This window comes from Apteryx rowi, unplaced genomic scaffold, assembly GCF_003343035.1.
Source record: "Apteryx rowi isolate R43461 unplaced genomic scaffold, aptRow1 scaffold_78, whole genome shotgun sequence".
Classification (NCBI taxonomy): domain Eukaryota; kingdom Metazoa; phylum Chordata; class Aves; order Apterygiformes; family Apterygidae; genus Apteryx; species Apteryx rowi.
The window spans coordinates 1,325,481-1,345,893 of record NW_020451071.1 but is presented as its reverse complement, the minus strand read 5'-3'; the positions used below and the strand labels follow the sequence as shown (position 1 = coordinate 1,345,893).

Sequence of the window (20,413 nt, the reverse complement as noted above, 5' to 3'; positions counted from 1 at the left end):
CAGTGAGTTCTGCATTTTATGAGCCTGGAAAAATATTTTCCCATATTACTTTTGGATGTCTTGCTTTTCCATTGAATTATGCACCCCTTTGTTTTACGAGAAGGTCGGTACGAGCACTGAACTAGGTTGTTGCTTAAGGCAATCAAAAATGTTTAGAAAATATATTATTGAACTCCTTCTCTATTTGCATGGTCCAAGGTTTATCGTATTCCTATGCTCCTAATGTTGATAGATTAACACATTTCCAGTATTGCATTTGGTGCTAGCTCTATTTGCTTCATCTTCATTTTTACCTGCTGTTTAAAGATGATTTTCACTAGTTTTTATGAGTTAATGCTTATGCTTTTCCTTAATGAGAAAAGTGAGAAAATTTTCCTCCTCCGACTCCAAATTGCCATTCTCTCCTGCTGTTGCTTTATAAAAAGAAACAATGATCGTATCTGCTCATGGTATAGACTAATTTGTGCTGTAGGCAAATTAAGATTGATGGCTTACTTCCCTTGGAGTATGTCACGATTAACAAAGATGCTGTTTCTCAAAAAATTGTCTTATCTGTTGATGCTAGGGGTGCTAACAGGACTTTAAAATAATTATTTTTACTCCCAAATTACTCATGCAGCTAAAATTTCATCTTTTCATAACTGTTCCAATTTTGTTGTATCGTTTCAGTCTGTAAAAAGCTATTGTAGAGTTCTATAGGTCAGAAAGTCTGATTTTTTTTTCTTCTGAAATTACACAAGCACATAGAAGAAGATATATTTATTATTCTTGCACCAAAGTGAACCAACTAGTGCCTGGTATCTCCGTTTGTTAAGTCCTCTCCTCTTCCCAGGTGAAATGCCAGGAGTGTTTTGAAGGCTTGCTAGGGACCACTTAAAAATTTAAAATGTTTTTCTTTTGAAGAGTAAGGCAGTAATCCTCCAGAGGTGGCGAGCCATGTACTCCTCAGTAATCGACGTCGGGGAGAAGCTGCGCACGGTCTCCGACCCCGAGACGAGCGCGGGTCTCCAGGAGGAGCTCGGCCAGCTGCAGCAGAGCTGGAGYGACACCCAGCTCCAGCTGGAGGCCACCAGGACGGGGCTCGGCAGCACCGCGCAGGTACGGGGCGGGTGGCAGGCACTGCCGTGGCCAGCTCCCCGAGGGACAGCGGGGTCGGCATCCGTTCGCCACCGTGGTGGCTGCTCTGGCTGGGATCGCTTACGTGCTTCCCGTGCCCTGGAGCTCACTCCCGCAGCAGGCTGCGAAGCCGACGTGAAAATTTAGTCTAGAGAGAGTCTGAAAAGAAGGGGGAGACCCTATTTATTTCCGCAGGGAAATTGCTTTCGCAGTCAGACAGCGTGTATGTCTTACAATTCAATACTGTCATCGACACAATCCCCAGCCCAAAATTATGCTATAAACACCTTGAGCAGAAATATTCTGTAAGGCAAACCTTAAATATTAGAGGGTGCAAGTTCTTCTGTAAGTGCATGTACACCTTGCGGGTGGTGCCATGGATCAAAATCCAAATATCCAGAGCCTATGTCTATTTACCCCAGTGGGCTGAAGAGGCTATTCTGTAACCTGTCTGTGCGGTACGATATGTCATGATAAGGTGTCTTAACCTTTTGTATCTTCCTTTTGTAACTTCCAGAGTTGGGACTGCTGTGAAAAGCAAACCAAGGAACTGGAAAGTAGGCTGCGAGAGCTGAAGGAGAAAGTGAAAGATCCGCTTCCGGTTGAACATGACGAGCTCTACAAAGCCAAGGAAGACATTAAGGTATTGAGCAGGCAGATTGTATTTAAATAGATGTATTCTTTGCACAGCACCTAATCCCTTTGAAATCAGTTTTCCATCTTACCTGCTCTTCAGTGAAACTGAATCCCTTTCCCCTATACCATCCTGACTGCTGCCCATCTGCAAATTCAGACGGACTAATCTGCATGGATGAGGGAGATTATTGCTGCAAGGAAGTTATTTTGGGGTTGTTCCCCCCCCCGCCTTGCTTCTGCTCCCTTTCCAAGGCCTGAATTTATAGTCCCTCAAGCAAGTTAAAACTCCCTGCTTTCTGCTCGAATTGGCTGTCCTCCCTAATGGCTGAATCTCCCTCCTCGTTTCCCAATCCACTTTGGACACGGAGCTCCTCAGGCGAGAGACTTTATTATTTTCCTTGCCTGTCTGCAAAGTACCATGCACACCTGTGGGATCTCAGAATAATTAAAGAGAAGGAAAATTAGAGTAAGGGAGTGGCAAAAGCCCTCACAGTCCATAGAGCACCATAAAAATTAAATGGCAAGGAAAGTATTTCCAAGGGATAGAGACAGTTTGTCTGGACTGGTCAGTCTTTCATCATCCTTTTATGAAGTGAAGCACTGACCTATGTGGTGGGAACAAATAAACTTATTAATGAGCCAGGGCTTTGAACTCATTATCAGCTGTCTGAAATCTTCTTTGTGAGCACTGGCTGCCTTTCCCACGGCAGCAGTCTTGCTGTAACCCTGAAGTATTTTTGGAATGACAGCGCCTGTCCATACACAGCTCCGGCCTCTTGTTCCAGCAAGTGAAATTCGGCCATGGAAGTCACTGTCGGACAGTGCCAGTGCAGACGCTGCTCTTGGATGTCAGAGTATAATAAAATTCAGGACCAAAAAGGCATTAGGGAGAAGGGACCTCCTTTCTGCTCTCTGCATTTCACTCTTCTGCAGAATAAATTTKTTTTTCTCTCAGGAGAAAGACCTTGCACACAGCTAGCAAAATCCCATGCAATTCCCACACTGGCTCCTCCGTTAGTGCTTTGATTAGACCCTTGTTAAGATGCATAAATGCATGTGCTCCCCTCTGTGGGGAGTAGTTTATGGTGAACGCAGGTAAATTTTATTCTCAATTCTATTTGATTTATCCTTTTCTAGTTAATTTTTCCTCCAGTCTTGAAGCAGATGAGCGATTCCTTTTTAGGATTTAGATAAGTGATTGGATCAAAAGAACTGTGAGAATACTCACAGGCCTCGGACCCAGCACACCTGCCCAACACAAGCACTTGCACGTTTTTTCTCCTTAAAAGAGGCAAACTGGATCATATGTAAGAATATTTTTGTTAGAGGAGCCAGCAACACATCCCAGCGACTGTCCTGTAAAGTGGGACCTAATGCCTCGTGCATGGAGTGTGCCGCTTCCCTGCCGCACGCGGTGCGGTCGCTGCTTTTCTGGTGACCAATTTAACACCGTTCAGAAAAGCACGGACCTTGTTGCAGAAGGAAAGGGGAGCTGGGGCAACGAAGGAGAAGGGAGAGCACGTCTTTGTGGGACTTGAASAGTTTAAAAGCCGCAGGTGTGCGAGAAGGCTGGTGAGATGTCTGTGAAATCAGGCATTAGTGAGGGGAACTGATTGGAGGGGGGGGAGCATTTAAATAAATAACAAATGTAGATGGAAAACAACTTATCCCCCCCCCCAAAAAAAAAGGAAAAAAGCAAACCCAAAGAAGTGGGCGTGCTGTCCCTCCCGGATGCGAAACCCCAGGCGGCATTTGGGGGGTTTTGGAGGCGGCGGATGCTGCCCGCACTGTGCCCTGCCATGGGGCACCCGAGGCCGCAGAGCTGAAGAGCTGTTCATGCGGCTGCAYGGTCCCCCGCTCTCCTCCCGCGGAGGCCGGCCGGGGGATTAGCGAGCCGGTTTGGAAACTGGAGGAGCTTAGAGCCAAGGCTTGTTGTGGCTGGTTTCCATGCAGGAGCTGGAGCAGTCCCTGGCGGACTGGGCCCACGGCATGAAGGAGCTGCGGGCCAGGAAGGTGGAGCTGGCGCACGGCATCCTCCCCGAGGACATGCTGGTGCTCCGGGAGCAGGCTGACCACTTGCACCGGCAGTGGGAAGAGCTCTGCTTGCGGGTGAGTTTCCTGCGTCCTCCGGGTTTTTATAGCGGCGTATTCGCAGGGCCTGGCAGGAAGGGGCAGCGGGTTGCTGGAGGGGTGCGCTCGCTTTTTGGGGGTGCCTGCGGACGGGGCTTCTCRCCGCACGGCTGAGCAGGGGCGAAGTCAGCCTGTGGGCTCTCCCCTTCCGTCCTGGGCACCCAGCGCTGCGATTTACTTCTTTGCAAACTCTTTTGACTTTAGTGAGTGGCTGGATTGCATGGAGCCAAAATGCAGCTGTTTACTGAAATTCGCGGCTTTGTTCCGGGCTGCGGAGGGAGGGCGGCAGGGAGGGATACACTCGGGAATGGCCTCGGGGGTGAAGCAGGCAGGGGAAGGGGGAGGCCTTTGCGGGTCTGAGGTAGAAAATACCAGCAGAGTTGATTTAAAAAAAGTTACATGTGTTTAAATACTAACTTCTTGCTAAGAGGGTTTAAACACGTTAAGAACTGGCTCGTTCCTTCTTTAGCGTGTTGTTAAACATTTGCATTCTTTGTGGCTTGTTGCTATATTGCACTTAGTTTAGTGCTGCATGTAAAACTGCTGGGGAAAATTCACCGGCGAAGTCACGTGAACTTGATTCGCTCAGTTATTATGCAGATTGAATGTGTGTTTGCTTTGCCCTGTTCACGGGATTTAGAGAAGTAAAATATTTCAAGCTCTTAAGCTGCTCTGGACGGCTCTACATGTCAGCAAGGCAAACTCCGGCCTTTCTTTATTTGCAAGTCGGTAGCTTTTATTTTGCGGTTTGCAAAGAAGTACTGAAGTTTAGCCTCAGTATTTTGTGTCCGATCCTTACTCAGGGAAAAGCAAAGCAATCTTGGTGGGAATGTTGCCAGAGTAGGAATGAACAGCCATGATCATTTCACAGACTTTGGTGTGATGAACTGGTTGTTTGGGTTTCTTTTTTTGCATTGCAATGAGGAAGAAGAACTTAGTATTTTTGCCTTAAACTAGACAGTTAATCCGTGATCCGCATTTTCTCTGTTATTGTTTCTGAACTGTGAAAATAACTCCAGAGACACCCTTCTCCCCCTTATCTCACATATAGGCCAATATTTTTAATTTGGGATGCCCTGAAAACTGAGTTATCTTTTTATGTACCCAACTACAGTCTATCTAAGTTGTATACTTCTTGCTGTAGTAATTTAAGTTCAGATTTTRTTCAAAATTTCTATTTTGATGTCCTGAAGGAACAAAGTTTAAGCAGTCTACCTTGGAGAGAGAAGAAAGAGGTGACGTTACTGTAAGTTTTACACGCACACAAAAACCTATAGTGGAGGGAAACCTATTTGGTGCTGCAAGCTGAGGGACACGCTGAAATGGTTGCACAGCCCTAACTGGCCCCCGGAGAGCCGTCGCTGATGCTCAGCTCTGGGCACGAGTACGCAGGAAAGCCAACTTTATTGGTTTTGCTGCTAGCATAACTGCTTTGTTTGGTGATCAAATTAGAGGAGCTCAAGATGTATCATCTAAAAACAAACTGCGGCGTCAGTGCAGAGATCTGAAAGTCTTTGCAAGGCAGACGCTGCTCCAGCTGTCGTGGGCGTCGGAGCAGGGCAGCCAGATGCCCGTGCTGGACGGAGCAGGGAAATAAGCACGCTTAATGAGCAGATGCACTCGGAGGGATTAGTTTTTACATAGCTGCCCTAGCAAGGTACATGTAGGTCAAAGATTTAACTATTCATGTCAGAGAGGATCCCGTCCTAATGAATGCCAACATATGGGACACCCTGTCAGAGGGCAAACGTGTAGTGTCTTACTCGGCTGCTAAGTGCAGAACCACAGAAGCACTATTGAAGTGGGAGCAGGAGGGCAAGGTGGAGGGCAAGGATGGCTGGAAATGCCTACGGAGAGGTCTGGCTGGAGAGGCAGAGCTGGAGAGGAAGGAGCTGGTGCTGGTGCAGCTGATCCAAGGAGAGGGTGCTGGCAGCAAGGCCTGGCCTGAAGAAGGGCTGATGTGCCCGGAAGCTTGTCCGTGGCTCTTTACAGCTCATTCCTGTTTTACCCCCAGTCTGTCTTGGTTTAGCTAACTAAAAGCTGCTTCTCGCTCTTAGGGATCCTGCCTTGCCCCATGCTCAGCAGGCAGATTGGAACTGGGATCATTTGCAGGATTTAACGATGGTTTTGCTGACGTTCGTTGTCTCTTCTTGCATGGGCTGACTTACCTTACCTCTGCATGAGGGAGGTGCTGGAGGAGGGCTGAGTGATTGCCCTCTCRCCCCACTGATGCCGAGGGTACAACGGGGGTGTCCCAGAAGCAGGGGTGTCGCAGCACTCTGGTAGACTGTCTAAGGTCTCCGGGGTTTCCAGGAGACTTCTTCCTAATGCAAACTTTGGAAAACGTTTTCCTTTGTCCCAACACAGTGCTGTGGGTCTCATCTCTTTGCGCAGATCGACTAGTCAGCAAGAAAGCTTTAGACATCTGTTTCACCTCCCCACCCCCCTCTTAAAAAAAAGTCAGAATTTAAAGGACAAAAGCAAYCACTCGGAGAGATCACTCGGTAGCTTCCGTTCTGGTCCAGGTCTTATTGGAGCTGGTCTTGCTTCCCCCTTGTACACTTAAACGTCGCACCGAGGGACAAAATAGTGTTAGAGGTTGGTTAGAGGAGAATCAGCAAGAGTGTTTTGAGGAGCCACATGCTGTATGAGGTGCACRTTAGATGGGAAGAGGGGGTACGTGTCCTGCCACATGGTGGTGTTGGAGTGGCCATTTGCAGTCAAGTMGAGCAAAGTGTTTTGCTCAAAGTTTGTGGGTGGAGGGGGCTTAGTYGTCTGTTTTGTTTTAATGTAACTTGCACTGTTTTTCACTTCCTTCTTCCATAGGTGTGGGTTGTCTTAGTGCAGGAATCCATCAAAGCAGACAAATGAATACAAATATATACTTAAACACCCTAGGCTAGAATAAGTAGCACTAGCTTCTAGATCAGTGAGCCTGCTTCTTTCGAAGATGGTGGAACTGTGGTATTAGCACTGCTGGTTCAGGTACCATCAGATCTTAATTTCCCTATCTAGACCTTATGTTCATGCATCCTGGTAAGGAAAAAGTCCACATTTTCCAAGAAAAAGGATAGATTCTTGATGCTGAGCTGTTTGGAGGTTCTGTAAGAGGAGATGAGCAAATGGGAGGAGAACAGGGAAGTATTTTAGAGATATAATTGCAGTTAGTGGTTGCGAAGTTTCTCTTACAATTACAGGAAAAACAAAAACTTACCTGGATGTTATTCATTTTGTGTTGTATATRAGACTTGATTCAATTTTATGTGGTTAATTATATATTTTATATGACTTCTTTGTTTGGCATTTTAAAGTTTTCACTAAGYRATACTTAAATTGTTGTATAACATCATTATTTATAAAGCTGTCACCCAGTTTCATTCCCCTGAAGGAGAGAATCTGCTGTTTGCTAGACAACTTCTGGCCCTGCTATCCAAAATAACACATAATAACAATCTGCTTGCTGGCTTTAGAAAGAAAGCTAGAGATATTTAATAACTGCTCCTGCAAAATGGAACACAATCAAATGTAGACTAGAAATTAGAGGGTTCATAATCTCTGGTTTCCTTCCCGAGACAGCCGTTGCCAGCGATTAACGTGTACGCTTGTCCGCAGGTATCTCTGCGTAAGCAGGAGATAGAGGACAGACTCAACGTCTGGGTTGTGTTCAATGAAAAGAATAAGGAGCTGTGCTCGTGGCTGGTGCAGATGGAAAGCAAAGTGCTGCAGACTGCGGATGTTAGCATTGAAGACATGATAGACAAGTTGCAGAAGGTAGGTAGCAGCGCAGCGTTTCTTGAATTGCGGTGTGGTAACTCGTTATAGAGACGCCAGTCCCCGTCTCTTCCTTGCCCCCGGGAAGCGACACGTGGTCTGAAAACAGCACTTACAGGCTTCTGCGAGGAGCTGAGATACTCCGTCCTCAGCTCTTATCTTCTCGATGTTCAGACTGGGAACAAAATGCAGAGCAGAAGTACCACCTGGCTGCGTTCAGGCATCGAGCGTGACGCATATTCGTTACCGGTCTGGGGGTCTGGGTCGTTGTGGTCGTGCACGTACGCTGCTCTCAGAGCCTCCTTCGCAGGGATCGGAGGTGTCCTGGCATGTCTCGCTGCCGTCGCCGCCTCTAGCCAGGGTCAGCTGTTATGAAAGTGCCAGTCCACAGGCAAAGGAAAGGTTGGAGGATGTGGCAGGTCTTATGTGAGCCAAATAAGGGGCTATCACAACCAAAAATGAAACCTATGGATCAAAATGGGGAATAATTCTGTGCCTTCGTGTCAGTACTCAGTCCAGTTAGTGCTTCCTGATACCTTCCTATTAGCTTGATTTAAAACAGGGCCATTTTTTGCTACAGAGCTCTTCTGTGTGGCTTGAAGGGCTCAGTATCTAATCCCAGATCTCCTCTGGATAAGAATACCAGCAAAATAAAGTCATCCTAGGCTTGAATTTGGATTCTTTCAAGGTAGCTTCATTGAAAAATTAGGTTAAATCAGGAAAGGAGGGGCAAATTTAGAATGTTAAATTGCTATTTTTAGGAGTACTTACTCCTGGCCTTTACTAGTCTTTAAGCTGCTTATTTTTTCATAGTGGCTTCATTGTGAGAGCTTTTCCATTGAGGGGGGTTTTTTTTTGGTTTTTTTTTTTAAGTGAAAGGATTTTATGTACTGATGTAGAAACCTCAGCCATCCCAAGCCAAACCTGCTTTCACATCCCAYATGTGGGGAAAGAAATAGATAGTTCTGTTTGTTTTTTGCCCAGGAGTTAAGCAATGTTTGTGTGTATTTGTCAGGATTGCATGGAAGAAATAAACCTGTTCAGTGAAAATAAGCTTCACTTGAAACAAATGGGTGACCAGCTCATGAAGGTTAGCAACAAGAGCCGAGTTGCAGAAATAGATGACAAACTCAACAAAATCAATGATCGCTGGCAGCATCTCTTTGATGTCATTGGAGCACGGTAAGAAAATGATTTTCAGTGTTTTATGTGAGATAAAAGTTAGAGACCAGTGTCCTCAACCTTCAGAAACAAACAGACACAACGTTTGAATTCTTTTTAAAATTAATTGTATTATTGAAATTCAAATTTAACTTCAGTTTTGCGGGTTTTTTGTTACAAGTTTTTGCTGTATTATGACACCAAATGTCTTAATTTATCCAATGCTGGCAGGCAGGGTGTAAGAATTCATATGTAATATAATTTTAATCATGGGAGCTATGTAAAAGGAAGAGTCAAAGCAATTTCTCTGTTGTTTGTGTTGGACACAGCTTAATTTTAAGGCTGTGTGGAGGGAGTTTATTTGGGCTCTTTAGGAGAACCTCCTGTTTTAAAAGACAAGACTCTATTTCTTCCTCACATATTTGCACAGAATTTGAGGAGATCCCTGACCTGTCTGTGCAGACGGTCAGATTTATGTAATGATAATATTCCCTTTTGACCTTCAAAAGTGTATGGAATTTCCCTGAATATTAGTGCTATTTCTTTAATCATTCTTTCTTCCCTAACTATGACTGAAAGGCCATACCACGAGTTTATTTTTTAAATTCAGTATCTTCTTCATGGTGGTAACCTGGGTGGCACTACCAGGAGAAACTAAAACAAAAACCTACGTAGTCCAGGCAGTGACCTCTTCTTATTGGATTAATCATCCTTACTATACTTGAAAGAGTTAAGAACATCGTGATCAATTTAATATTAGCCTTGTTGAGCCTATCTCATTTCACCATAATCTTTGAGTTTCTACCACAACTCGGGAAGAGGATGCTGGGCTGGTCTCTTCTCCTTCCTGCATTTTTTAGCAATACAGAAATAAAAAGACCAACACAACATTAGTATCAGTCTCAACTTCTCTCCCAAGCTTTGGTTTTCCCTGTAACCCCCACGTCGCGCTCCTCTGGGCCTGGAGAAGCTCTCTCCGCTCGGTTAACGTTCGGGGCAGACGAAGTCGGTGGTTGTGCTGTGGCTATGTCGTGCCAAGTGTGCTGGATCTTAACCTGAAATTAGATCTGAATTAATGGTGACACATGAGCCGTGAATGATTAAGCAGAAACAGCCTTCTTAGGATCTAACACCTACTTCGTCTGTAGATATGTCTTGGAACAGTTCCTCTCGCAGAGTGCCGATGGTTTATTTGTAGGAATTAATGTTTTGCTGTTATGTCAGCACTTTTTCTGTTCTTGTCTTATGGCAACATACTGTTTGCTTTTAAAACTGTTTTGCGGTCATTTATGTTTTGTTTTCTGTTAGTTATGAATCGTAACAATTCTTAAATGCAGATTAAAATGCACAGTATTTTAAAGCTCAAGTAAACATGGCACATTTCCAGTAATGTTTATGAAAATATGCTAAAGAACTGGTGGGGTATTTACAGCAATATCTGGCTCTCTRTTCAAGTAGTCTCTGCCATTAGGGCACTTGTCTGTCTACTTGGGATGTCTTAAAGCTTTACCTTCAGACAAACGTATGGTGGTGCTCTGAGGTAGGTTAGTGCACGTTTCCCTAGAGTATCAACATAGCCCCATCATTAGGTAACTGGATTTAGCAGCTACTAGAGAGGTGATTTGCTCCTATGTGACAATTCCTGGGTTCTCAGCCTAAAAGGCCTTTGAACATACTGGCTTCCACGTGGGATTTCCCACCAATTCTGCGTTCAGGACCAGGGTGAAGAACTGGAAGGAACTGACAGAAGGTGGTTTTAAGTGACTCCCTTGGTGGCCCAGGGCTATCAGGCAGCCCAGCGGGTTTGCTGGTCCCCTCAGACCAGTGTGTTGCAGCATTTTGCAGCATGCGTGTAGCACATCTCCCTTCTCACCTAATCCAGCTGAGATCTGGAGGGAGCTGAATTAGGCTTGAATAGATGTTCACTGAGATTTCCACCTCAGTGGTGGACTCTGGGGCACTGAAGAGGAGGTCCCACCTGTGCTTTCTGGGGGCAACCTCTCTTAACCCAGGGAGGGAGGAGCAGCATTACTGATCACAGACATGACACGAGTTGGGCCTCTTCAKGGGGGGCAAAGCAGAGCAAGGAGCCTTGGTCTGGAGATGAGATGACCTGTGAGTGTGGGTTGTGATGCCCCACACTGAGAGACCCTCTCTCTCCTTTTCAGTTTGCTTTTGCRAAAGCCTTAAAATTTGTATTTAAGCAGTGCTAAAAGAGCTAGGATGCAGTTGAAAGCTGTGAGATGGCAGAATTTGGGTTGGCCCTCTTGCACGAGGGTGGTGTTGCACGGAGGRGGAGAGACTGCCGTGCTGCACAGCTGCTCCCCGTCACGGCACACCCTGACGTAACCCCTCGCGCAGGACCCCCGCTTTGTCCACTGGGGAGAATAAACGGGATGGAGCAAACGCTCCAGGGCAAGACTGCTGGAGGCCGAGGAGGTTCTTGCCATTGAGATGGGAGAATGCTACCTGGAGGGAAATTAGTAATTTCTGCAGTGGTGGAGAAGTAATCTCATCATGCCCCTGACAAAGCTACTTATAGTAACTTATTTTCACAACATCTTAGTGAATGAGGAAGGGGTTTTGCTCCTGATTTTGCAGATCTGTGGCCGTAGCAAGGAAGTTGCATATTTTCTGAGTTTTGGGTGCTGAATCCAAGACCACTTGCAGATTTTGTTTGACGAATATTGTGACTCCAGCAGGTTATTTTAAAAGCCTAACTGCCTGCTGCCTTTACTTGCACTTGAGAGTGCCCAGCACCCCACCGCCACACTTCCTGGCCCTGGGGGGCTGGCGGTCACAGGGGCGAGGACCGAATCCCATGGTGCCTCCAGGGCAGGCCATGACATGGGCAGTGCGTAAAGCACTGAGCGATGCACTGCGTGGGAGGAGAAGGTGCGTATTGCACCTCTCCTGTTCAAAGCCTACCTCCATTCTGCGGGCTGAATCTTTCCTGCGAGCAAGTAGTGTATGATCCTGTGATTACAGACTATAAAATAATCCATACCCACAAGGGAGTCCAATCAAGATTTATAGGCAMCTTTAATGCTGTCATTTCTAGTGTCTCCATGGCTGACCCTGCAGGTAACATTCATCTTTTCTGTGGGGCAGTATACGTGTGTATGTGTGTATCATATCAAAATAAAAGCAAACCAATCTCAGGCCAATCTACTCAATACGCAGCATTCCTCYTGAGAGCTTATTTCAGCGTTTTAAACCAATAAACAGCCTGGGACAGATGGGCAAATTAGGTGAGCTCTCCATTTAGTCCGTGAAGCRATTCCCTTAGTTCATGGTGACAAGCTCAGATCTGCTCAGATCTGCAGCGCTCGCAGGACTTAACACCTTCCTTGTATGCGCGCTTGGCTCGCGCGGTGACGAAGCCCTGCCGCACGCGCTGCGGCCGGAGCGTGGCTTGGTGCACGCCGGGAAAGGTCTCCAAATGTTAATTCTCATGGGATAAAATAACCCTTAAGACATTTGCTCTCCTTTTCAGGCAGGCAAATGCATTTTTGTTCAGCCATGAAGCTATGGAGGTTCTTGTGCTTACGTCCCTGTTGGTAGAGGAAGACTGCAGACGTGCTAACAGGAGGAAGAGTGCTCTGCTGGCTGTGAAAAGGGGCACAAAAAATCTCGTGCTTATTTTCTCTCATCGCCACAGCACCGTGTCAAAAGAACGGGCTGCGCGCTTGCACACGTGCCCAAGCRAAGGCCTGAAGCAGCAGGAGAGCGAGCGTGCAGGCTGCACGGGGGTGGCAGGCGGCCAAAACCCGTGGAGGGGGATTTACATACCCGGYGTGCCTTGGAGCAGCGCTCCGCGGCAGCGCCTGCGTTCACCGCCGAGAGTTGCCAGGGAACCACGCTGCCGGCGCCGGCTCAGCCCCGTCCCTCTGTGTCCTTCGGTGGCCGGTCCGCCACCGCTGTTAACGTCACGCTTTGCCTCCGAGCCCCGCGGGGAYGGGTTTGCTTTCCAGGCTGCGGCGTGCACTGCACCTGCCTGCGGCTCGGGAGGGCGCCCGCGTGGCCTGCAGGGCTCTCGGCGGAGCCCACGGGGTGCTCGGAGGCTACCTGAGCCTTCACCGTAGCCACCAGCTTCATGGATGGCTGGCTGTGGCGGTTTTTTGGTCTGYGGGTTGGTCTCCGCAGCAAGAAAGACGGGCATTTCTGTACCTCCCGGCACCCCGTATGTCAGTCCTGCCGCTCTTCCCGCTTCCGTGTGCCCCTGGAGAGGGCACGGCGTTTCCGAGCTGCCCTGACCGTGGGCGCGCTGCGGTGAGCTTTCCTCTTCGGTGGGTCAGGTTCGTGGYGAAAGGCACGTTTCTTGCGTGCGTCACAGGAGTCGGTTCAGATGACGGTGCCCTCCCATGCAAGCGTGCTGTCGTAGGGAAGCTGCCAAGGCAAGGCATGCCTCCTCTTTGCCTTTTTCCGCCTTTGAGCCAGGAATGAGGTCCCTCCCCTGCGCTTGCAAGCTGCTCTGCCTATTTCTTCGCCGCCGCGGCGCTTGCCCTTTGGCAGGGCCACGTGTCGGAGCGCCGTCCTACCCCGCCGCCACTGTAGCTGTGCAGACGCACCCCGACGGGTTCAAAGGTCTTTCGAACTGCTGCGGAGCRGTATTGCGTGGCAAGTGAAGCAGCGCGTGCTGGCATGAGGCCCTGGGTAAATGACACAACCGTTTGTGGCTGAATTATCCTGGTTTGTCACAGCAAAACTCTCAAAATCTCGTTCTTGCGATCGTTTCGATGCAAAAATCCGTGCAGTTGAAATCTCGCTTGCAAGCTGCCTCCTTTCTTTCCTTGTTCTCCCTGTCCTWAAGGGATTACGCTTCTTTTCGGTGCAAAAGCTGTGACAGAGTTCATTATGTTATCAGGCCGGACGGTGGAGTTTATTCGGGTTATGCCGTGTGCCATCCTGCTGTCCGCCTGCTGAGTTTGGAGGGCGATTTCCCAACTTTCCGCCTCCRGCCCTCCATGGCAAATGCCTTGCAGACCCTCCCCCAAGCTGTGACCGGGTTAAAGCGTCCAGGCGACTCGAGCCCGCACCGTGGCTTCGCTGCCAGGGTCTGAACCCCTATCACGGCGAGAGGCGGCTTCTCCGGCCTCGCTCGTTCGAGCAGGGGCCGAGTACGAGCGGTCGGCAAGGAAATACAGGTCTGCCCAAGGTTACCTGAGCCCYGCGAAGCTTCTGATCTCAAAATCATTCCTTGCGTTTTTGGTGGGATTACCGTAACTTTTTTTTTCCTGCTAATATTAGCTGGGTGGGGAGTGACTTTTAATCCAAGGTCCTCCGACTTCTGCCTGTGTTTGTTTTATTTATTTATTTATTTATTTTCCCGTAACCCGTCTTCTCGGGCAGTAATGACACACGCCAATTACACCCATGTATTTTTCCCCAAACGCATGCTATCGGAAACGGAGACTGTTATTTTGCCCTCCGGCATAACACCGTGGCAGCACCGCAGGGTTAAAGGGAGGACAGGCCGGTGCATGGGGGAAGGCTTTAATTCGTGCCTAAGTAGCTGTGCTGTAATCGCAAGGGTGCGAGCGGGCGCGGGGATGCACGCTCCCGCGTGTCGGGGCGGGCTGCGGGTTGACCCTGGCGCCGCGGCTGCTCCCTCGCGCGTGCGGGGGGACGAGCCGAGCATCGAATCCACCTTTTGGGTTTCGCAGCCTCCCGTCTGCCGCCGGGCTGCCGCCAGCCGGCTCCCGGTTTGGGGGTTTTGCTGCTGCTGCTGCTGCTGCGAGGAGCGATGCGGCCGTTCGCCAGGTAAATCCCACCCCGCGGCGCGGCGGGCCCGGTGCGGGGGGCGAGGGGAGGCCGGGCGAGCCTCCCCCCGGCGGGATGCTACCGCGGCGGATAAATAGGGCGCACGGGCGGAGGAGGGGTTTCCTCCTCCTCCTCCTCCTCCTCCTCCGCGCGTGGCGCGGCCCCTCGCCGCCCCGCCGGGGATTCGCGAGCGCCCAGGAATGGTTTTCCCTGGCGAGCCGTAAGTGCCATCTTGGCCGGGCGGTGGGCCGGGGCGCGTTTCGGCCGGCCGGCGGTGGGGGAAGGCGCCGCGGCGGCCGCCAGCGAGCGAGCGAGCGCGCAGTGCCGGGGGGGAGGAGGAGGAGGAGGAGGGAGACGCGGCCCTTCAGCGGGGGGCTGAAACGGGCCGTGCGGCTGGCGGCCCCGAGGCGGGGGGCGTCGGGGGGCCGCCGCTCCACCCTGCCCTCCGCGGGCACAGGGTCTCCGGCTCGGCGGCTCTGCGGAGGGATCCCCGGGGGGGGGGTTGCATCAAGGCCCAAATTTGCCTCTGACGCCGCCCCCCGGAGCTGCGTCCTTTATCCCTCGCACGCTTAAGCTCCCGAACAAAGGTTTCCCCTTTTTGCGCATCCCGGAAAGTCGGTCGTAATCCCCCTCAGCTGGCAGGGCAGTGTCGGCTCATCCTCTGCTTTAAATAGACGCACGCAGTGTCTTTCGCTGCCTGGCTAGCGTGACGCTTGTGCAGATGGACGAGGCGTCAGGACGGTTCCCGTTTCTTGGGGCGTTATCGGTGACAGCTCGCGCTGTCCGGCGCCTCTGCCCGCAGCGCTGGCAGCCGGCGGGATGCACCTGGCAGGCATTTTGCAGAGCCTCGGGTTTGCGTGAGCGCGTTTCGGGCAGCCTGGGAGCCAGACGCTGCCTGAGCGGTAACTGCTGAACGCTGCTTGTCTGGGGGCGTTCAGCCTGAAACGGCCTCACACGTTTCTCCTGTAACCCAATACCGGTGTTAACCGGCAGCTTCAGCAGGGGCCCGTTAAGTCCCGTACCCAGTTCGGGTCAGGGCAGTCGGTCCTGCTGCTCGCTTTTGCAGCCAGCTTTTGGTCGTAATCTACTAGTTCTGTTCTGTCTTTTTCTGCCACTTATATTTTGATGTAAAGATTAAGATGTTTAGAAACTGGCTTTGCTGGGCTTATCCCATGCGCCTAATGCATGTGTCTACACACTCCTTTGAATCAGGAAATAATTAAGTTGGGCCCACTGCAAAGTATATGAGTTGTTTGAGTTTGTTGGTCTTTTTATGGTGATGGTGATATTTGTTGGGGTTTTTTGGATTTTTTTTTTCTTGGTCTGTTGTCATTGGGAAGTGAACTGTGTATCGCTAGGCCTTTATCCAGTAAATGCTAAGTTTTGCCTGTGTGACCAAATAACGTGAGAATCATATTCTGTAGAGGAATTCAATTATTTATGGTGTTACCCCCTTTTGCCCTCTAGGTAACTGGGAGAAGCTCATATCCTCTAATGAACTTTTACAGCTATTAATGCAATGGATGTTGGGTGACTGGACTCAACAGATGTTGGGTGATTGGTCACCTGGTCACAGGGCAGCTTCTGCCCCAGGCTTGGTGGCTTGCAAAGCCCTACTCAGCTCCAAGGAGATCTGTCTTTCAGGACAAATGGCCCTCTCGGGCTGCATCTCAAAAGTGTTTACAAGGTTTCTTTTCTGCAAACAGCAGATAGTTTGCAAGAATACTTGCAACTAGGCAAGCTGAACGTGGTCRTTGCAAATATGTGACTTTTATGGGGATAGGTAGTCTTTTTTTACGTTRTTCTTTGAGCTGTAGTTGGAGAAATGACAGTTCCCTTTGACTCCTGTGCATCTGTTGGGGATGCCCAGCTTTCTCATCGTCTCACCTGTTTCTTCATAGTAGAGCCCCACCCTTTATTTTGGGCTTTGTGTGTCTTGACTGTAGCAAGAAGAATCAGTCATCATGAACATCTGGAGAAGACTGCCTTCCTATTTAGTCACTGCACTACTATGAACTTTTATTAGGTTTTTGTTTTTCTCTGGCTGTTTAGTGCAAGGTTGAGATTAATGACGCAGAGCATTAAGGGTGGTTAGACTGACAAATGTCATATTCTCTCCAGAATATGTAACAATTAAATTACTCAATTACATTGGTGCATCTGTAATGGCAACTGCTAGAAAGTAAATACAAGCTCACAGTACCACAGTGATGCTGTCTTTGGGGCTGTTGCTAGTAACACTAGCAGATACAGCCCCATATATRTAGGGTAATACTTGTATCTTGAATTTTAGAGTGGTTTCTAAGCCAAAATAATAATAATAATGTTTTTCCTGAAAAAAACACTTGGATTCTAAAGCTATTGCTTTTCTTATTTATTGAATGTGCTGTCAATCATAAAGATGTTTAATTATAATCTACTCTGCCTGGATTTTGCTTTGGACCTCCTTGTCTGTATTCACCTACTTGTCATCCAGCATGTAGACTGAAGAAAGATGGCTTGTAACCCACAAATTTTTTTTATAATGCAACCTCAAGATAGGGAAGCAGGTGGATGCAGACGGAAAAGGGAGGAAGGAAGCACAGAGACAGTACTGAGCACAGCACGGTAAGCTGYGGTGCCAACAAGTAAGCTGTGGCCTAGGATGGTTCCAACATGTGTGTGTCTTGCAAAAAGCCAGACACATTTCCAGAGCACTAGTTCAAGACAGCAGTGGTTACCTTTGCAGGGGAACAGTCCTGCCTTTCCCATGGGAAAAGTCAGTGGTGCATAGCAGGCTTGCCAAGTGGAGCAAGTTTTCAAGAGGTCTCTGTTGCAGTCTTCTGGGTGGACAGATTTGTGTGTGGCAGGCATTGACAGCAGGCATGGTCCACAGGACTGTACTCCCTCTAATAGGAGAGGTAGGTTAGGTGGCTTATTTGGGGGGAATCAGACCTGGGGAACATAACAGAGTATGCAAAGAATAAATTGCCACTGAACGTAGTCGGGATCAGTGCAATGATCTAGCCTTCCTTTCCTTGCAATTGGCCTGAAGCAGTGCAGAATTAACCGTGCAACCATGTACGTGTTTGGCTCAAACTCTTCCTCAAGCCTGGTGCTTCTAGTGGTTCCTCCCTTCAGTGCTCCATGCAGAGCCTGCATCATCCTATCTCTCCAAGGAGAAGTGCTCCCATGTCACCTGTATGGGGTGAGCCTGTGCCCTGGGGGCCAGCAGGACATGCTGAGCATTATAACCAACTGGAACAAAATTGGCTGGTGGGACAGGAGCAGGGCAGAGAGTGGAAGGAGAATGAGGTCTTCTGGGTATGCTGCTGCCAGTCCATGATAGCATGAGAAAATGCTGTTCAGTTACCAGAATGTGACATGTTCACTGAGTACCACTTACTGGAAGCAGGACCAGGAGCAGGAGGATTGGTACAGCTGTTTGCTGGGGAGCTAGATGCCTTCTGCATACAGGGTTGAACTTCGGAGCAGAGGTCTGAAAACAGCTCATTAAAGAAAGCCAGAGCAGCTAAACAGTTCTGTCATCCGCTGGCTTCCTCCATAACTGTATCTCTGTATCAACTGCAGAAGTGGAAAGCACCATCAGTGCGGAGGGGCAGAGGCAGCTGCTTTGCACTTTACACCAGTGTTGGTGGCTTTGTGGGTGCAAGGCAGCAACAAGGTGGACCACAGATTTGGGCCAAATCCTTCAGGGTGGCTTGTAGGGTTGCACCAACCATGCAAGACTAATTCATGTTTTGCAGAGTTTTTAAATACGTGCCAGGAGTCCTGGTGCAGGACTGTGCTCTTCTCACCTGCACATTCTTGTCCTGGTTCTTGCCCTCCTCATAAAATAACTGAAAGTGCTGTCTGGCCCTTTTGGGCCAAGAGGTGGGGAAATCTGCTTCCCGTGCTGCTAATCTGTATGAAGACCAAAATTTGTTGGCCTTACTCTGTACCTTCACAGTAACCAGTAGGGACTGAACAAGGACAGCAGGATCTTTCCCACATATCCTCCATAAGTGCTTTACCTTCAATCAAGAGTGTCTAGCTGATGTACRTGACCTGCTTGATTACCTTAAGATTGCTAATAAGATCAGTTGCTGCTTAAAAGGTGGCATATTCACGTGGATTAGCTGTCCTGCATGTTTCCTGTCATTGTATCATATCCTAGAACAGGCAGCTGCAAAAGCCACTCAACCCCAGGCAGTTTGGACCCCTCTCCTCTAAAGCTGGTTGGGACAGTTGACAGCCAGGCAGGAGAGTGGACCAAGAAACTCCTCATTCTTCTTGCAGAGGGGCAGGTCCTTTGCATGAAGCCTCCAGATACCCTGCCAGGACACTCCTACCTTGGTGTAATCTGGCCCTGCATGCACCAGATGAGATTACACACACACACACACGCACGCACGCACGCCTGCCTGCCTTGGTCCCAGCTTGCACAATTCTGCTGTAGCCAAGTAAGTTAGCGCTCATCTCTGACCTCCCGACRGCCTCTGCATTTTGGGACATTCGGTGATCCCCTTGTTCAAGCTGCCCTTCCAGTCCTAGCTACTGGTTTTGTTTAGCTGCTGATGGTTCCCTGCAGGGTTGGCAAATAGATGAGGGCAGCTAATAAACGGGAAAGGTTTGGGCCTTTTCATCATGAGTGCTTTGACTTTTTTGCACTGTGCTTAATTTAGATAATGAGGCTCAGCTGCGTAATTGCTAGACCAGACAGTTGTTCATGATTTCMTTCAGAAATTTGCTTTTTTTTTCCCCCCCCCCCCTCTTAATCCTGTGCAAGGTGATCTGCCAATCACAGAAGAAAAGATGGTCCTTGCCCCGGAGACAAGGACACAGGGATGAAATGAGGCAACAGAAGGATGCAAGCAGCCAGGATGGATAGTATGGGGAATCGATGCTGGCTAAGAAACAGCTTCTCACTGGGACAGGGGCGGAAGCATTTCACCTGACATTAGYGTCTGCGGTGTTGAAGTTTATATTTGTGGTAGTTATCTAGACCACTGGAGTTCATGGAGAGAAAATGGTGCTTTTAGTTCATCTCATCTTGTAAGCTGGATGTTTGACAGGTCTGATGAAAATCAGCATCTAGATTTTTCTTTCTCCGTTTACTCCAAAGGTTTAGATGATGAGCTCTGATGTCAGTCTGAAGTAAGGAGAGATGAATGCCACCCTGGTGTTGGGCTTTTTAGTAATTTTTGTTGGAAATTGCAATAAATGTGAATTTCAAGGAGAGACTGGAGAGCAGTGAGGTGGTTTAACAGATGTTCCTCCAACACATGAGGACAGATTTGCCAAAACGTACAAACATGCTACTTGGATAATTTGAGAGGCTGAAGAAGGCTGGTCTTATGGGCTGATAAGGGATTTTGACAAGGGCATATGCTGTGAAGGCTGGAAATAAAGACAAGGTTTGCCTGTGCTTTGAGAGCTGTGCTACCAAGAGCTGTAAGGGCAGTAAATGGTCTCAGCAGTTCATTTGCCTGTCTGCTGTACCACTCGCCCTAGCTGTTGGATATTCTCCCTCTTCCACATCCTTCTTTTCATTTTCACCCACCAGGAGAGTCTGGCACCTCTCTACACATTTCAGCGTGTTGTTTAGAAGAGCTTTTAATGTCATTGTAGTGCTGTAAGGCTACAGCTGCCGTTGCTCAGGCCTTCTCCTCTCCTGTCCAAATCCGTGTGCCTGCTCCCAAGGTGTTGGACCTGTCGTCTGGGCATGATCCTGCCCCGCTGGCTGAGCGCTGCCCTGCAACGTCATTCGTGGTAGGAGAATCGGGCCCTTAGAGGGTCTCTGAAAATCCATGTTAGTTTAACTGAGGCATGTTTCAGTGTAAACCCCCACTTAGAC

The 20,413-nt window shown here is 48.8% G+C and overlaps 1 protein-coding gene across 1 annotated transcript in view; it reads left to right on the top strand.

Annotated features, from left to right (window-relative positions):
• SYNE2 (spectrin repeat containing nuclear envelope protein 2) overlaps positions 1-20,413 on the top strand; it is a 172,662-nt gene that overhangs the window by 133,060 nt on the left and 19,189 nt on the right. Inside the window, exons 96-100 of the mRNA XM_026088618.1 lie at positions 904-1,098; positions 1,634-1,759; positions 3,706-3,861; positions 7,495-7,653; positions 8,669-8,835. Of these exons, the coding sequence (XP_025944403.1) occupies positions 904-1,098; positions 1,634-1,759; positions 3,706-3,861; positions 7,495-7,653; positions 8,669-8,835 (803 nt within the window). The remainder of the gene's footprint in view (positions 1-903; positions 1,099-1,633; positions 1,760-3,705; positions 3,862-7,494; positions 7,654-8,668; positions 8,836-20,413) is intronic.